Source organism: Pristiophorus japonicus, chromosome 18 (genome assembly GCF_044704955.1).
Source record: "Pristiophorus japonicus isolate sPriJap1 chromosome 18, sPriJap1.hap1, whole genome shotgun sequence".
Taxonomy (NCBI): Eukaryota; Metazoa; Chordata; class Chondrichthyes; family Pristiophoridae; genus Pristiophorus; species Pristiophorus japonicus.
In genome coordinates, this window is record NC_091994.1 from 89,160,639 (window position 1) to 89,164,195 (window position 3,557).

The window sequence follows — 3,557 nt, forward strand, 5'->3', positions numbered from 1 at the left end:
CTTGATCAGCTCCACTGGGCAGGCCACATAGTTCGATTGCCAGACACGAGACTCCCAAAGCAAGCGCTCTACTCTGAACTCCTTCACGGCAAACGAGCCAAAGGTGGGCAGCAGAAACGTTACAAGGTAACACCCTCAAAGCCTCCCTGATAAAGTGCAACATCCCCACTGACACCTGGGAGTCCCTGGCCAAAGACCGCCCTAAGTGGAGAAAGTGCATCCGGGAGGGCGCTGAGCTCGAGTCTCGTCGCCGAGAGCATGAAAACCAAGCGCAGGCTGCAGAAAGAGCATGCAGCAAACCAGTCCCACCTACCCCCTTCTCTCAATGACTATCTGTCCCACCTGTGACAGGGACTGTGGTTCTCGTATTGGACTGTACAGCCACCTAAGAACTCATGTTAAGAGTGGAAGTAAGTCTTCCTCGAATCTGAGGGACTGCCTATGATGATGATGATGATATTCTTGCTAAAGTAGAAGTGTAGATTATTTTAAGGCTACAAAGTAATTGCTCAGCATTCTTGCAATCACATGCTGATTACTCAGCAAATCTTCAGGTCAATTAGGAGTCAGACTGGCTTTCTTTCATCATCTTTTTTAAAAATGTGACAGACACATGTGGATGTATATACAGACAGGTGCAGTTATATCTGAGGCTGTATATAGCTCATTACTTATATCTGGGTACAACATCCATGCATCGAAATATATACAGCCAAGTGCAGGGATAGCTGAGGATATCGCTGTATATAGTTAGTTGCAGCTGAATATTTCTGGGTTGAAGGGTATATATTCATGTGTGAATGTAAATGTGGGCAGGTGCACGTATGACTACATATAGTGTTCATAACCTGTGTTTATGTACTCAACAACAATTTGTATTTATATAGCACCTTTAACGTAGTGTTACAAGTCAAAAATGTGACACCGAACCACACAAGAAATTTTGGCAGATGACCAAAAGCTTGGTTCAAAAAGGTAGGTTTTAAGGAGCATCTTAAAAGGAGGAAAGAGAGGTAGAGAGGTTTAGAGAGGGAGTTCCAGAGCTTAGGGCCTAGGTAGCTGAAGGCACGGCCACTGATGGCTGTTCGATTATAATCAGTGATGCTCAAGAGGGCAGAATTTGAGGAACGTAGATATCTCCAGGGGTTGTGAGGCTAAAGGAGATTACAGAGATAGGGAGGGGCAAGGCCATGGAGGGATTTGTAAACAAGGATGCTGGGAGCCAGCGTAGGTCAGCAAGCACAGGGGTGATGGGTGAATGGGACTTGGTGCAAGTTGGGATGTGGGCTGCCGAGTTTTGGATGACCTTAAATTTACGTAGGGTTAATGTGGGAAGCCAGCCAGGAGTGTGTTGGAGTAGTCAAGTCTAGAGGTAACAAAGGCATGGATGAGGGTTTCAGCAGTGGATAAGCTGAGGTAGGGGCGGAGATCAGGGGGGAGGGGGGAGGGAAAGAGATACGACCTCATGTTTATATACCTGTGTGGGTGTAGATATAGCCTGCTGATCTGCAGGAATATATATCCTGGTGTTTGTGTACCCAGAATCAGAGTGTATACTCTAGTGTACACCTCTAGGTGTGTAGCATGTACCTGTGTAGACGTATATTGAGTTGGGTCCAAGTGGGAACAGCCATATTGACAGATTCAGATGCGGGATTCATATCACAGTATCTTTATTTGGTATATACCGGTGTGTGGGTGTGGCTGCATTTAGAGTTGGGTCTGTGTGGGTATAAACCCAGGTCGGGTGTGATCGTGTATAATGCTAGGTTCTGGTGTGTGTTTTCTGGTGCGGTTACATGCCCGGGTGTGGCTGTCTTGAGGCGAGTCTGGCTGTTTAAGCCTGTACATGTCCCTCCGGCTCTCACCTGGCTCTCGGCCGCGGGGACGCCGCTCTCCATTTCGCACAGCGCCCGGAAAGTCTCCAGCTCCAGGCCGCCGTCCACCTGCAGAGTGAAGGTGATCTCACTCAAGTCGCGCCGCACGCAATAAACGGTGAGCAACATGGCGTCAACCGGCTGGCAGCACCAACACTCGGGGCCTTGAGCGACGTCCCGGACCGCGGCCCAGCACCGACTCCCGACCGGACCCAGCGCCGAAACCCGGACGCCGAGCGACTCCTGGACCGGGGCCCAGCAAGCAAACCCGGGCCGCGATCGCTGACTACACCGAAACCGGTGATTTGAGCTGGCAGCCGGCGCGCACACACACAGACCAACAGCGCGCTTCACAACCCGCCCAGCCGCACCGCCGCAAACCGCCTTGGCCACTGTCGAAAAACAAGGCTGCAAATGCCGCACACCGCCGCAAAGCAGCGCCACGTGACATGTCGCCATAACACCGCCATCTTGGTGAGGTATAATAGAACGGAAATAAATTCAGTTCCACATTATATAATCACCTCCCCAACTCCTTACATGCTTCTGCTGTATTCAGTATTGTTAACGCCTAACAGTCGATGTTCAATGATGGTGACTTTATGAAAATGCATCCTCCCCAGTGCAGAAGTAAGTCTAAACAGAAAAAGACTTCCATTTGTATTGCGCCTTTCACGACCACCTGACGTCTCAAAGTGCTTACAGCCAATGAAGTAGTTTTGGGAGTGTAGTCACTGTTGTAATGTGGGAAATCTACCAGTATCCTGAAAGTAAACCACTTGTTTCGTCTCAACTTGGTACTTACACATTAACTTTTTTTTAAATTCCCAAATGTTTGGTCAACTGCCCCTCATTTTGGGTAGACAGGATTCTCTCTCCCCCAGTTAATTAAATCCGTAATGAAATGCAGCCTCTTGGTACTCACTCAATTTAGGAATTACTCCCTTGTGTCTAATATTTATTTCAAGAAGCATTTTGACAACTTTTCCCTGAAGATCTGTGTCCAGAAATTGAATTACTTTTGAAACTGCAGCTAAAGACACCACAACCTAGAAAGCTAGGTTTGAATCACATATTATTTGCGAATAATAAATCTTTTCAAGTGACAGCTATATCATCCTGCCTTAACAGCAGTTTGCTTGAGCAAATTACACTTTTCATGCATCTGTATGACATTTTGAAAGCTTTTGTCAACATGGAAATGTGAAAGAAAATATACATTTTTCTATTTTAACTTACTTTGGACCAGTGTACTGAGCCCTACATAGCAGACGAACGTTCCAGGGTCGATTCCTCACTAGTGTTCTCAGCCAAGATAGCAGTAAAGTATTTAAATTGGTCTCAGCACATCCAGGGCTAGGAAAGGAAAGAACAAAAACAGGCGGGGCTATGATGTTCTTCTCCCCATGGTCAAAAAGCCTGCTGACAACTGTCCAGCTGATATTTGACAAATGGTCACATGCGTGAAGTACGAGGCCTGCACTCCAGCAAAAGGGAGTGCAAAAATAAAAATAGTTACCATCATATTTATGCATCCAAACACCCCAGTAGCAACAACAGAAGGCAGGGTAATTTTGCTGGACACCAAGATGCCACTTCATGAGTGGCAAGTGAGACAACATTTATACAAGTGGTGCTGACCATACAACATATTGAGAGTTAAAAGAAACGGAAACAATA

General features: G+C 46.8%; 1 protein-coding gene across 5 annotated transcripts in view; it reads right to left on the reverse strand.

Annotated features, from left to right (window-relative positions):
* The window catches only part of ddi2 (DNA-damage inducible protein 2), a 79,359-nt gene extending 77,124 nt beyond the window's left edge, over window positions 1-2,235 (reverse strand). For all 5 annotated transcript variants that reach the window (XM_070860290.1, XM_070860289.1, XM_070860291.1 and 2 more), the window contains exon 1: window positions 1,869-2,235. In XM_070860290.1, coding sequence (XP_070716391.1) covers window positions 1,869-2,006 — 138 coding nt within the window. In that variant the 5' untranslated portion in view covers window positions 2,007-2,235. The remainder of the gene's footprint in view (window positions 1-1,868) is intronic.
* Between the last annotated feature and the right edge of the window lie 1,322 nt (window positions 2,236-3,557).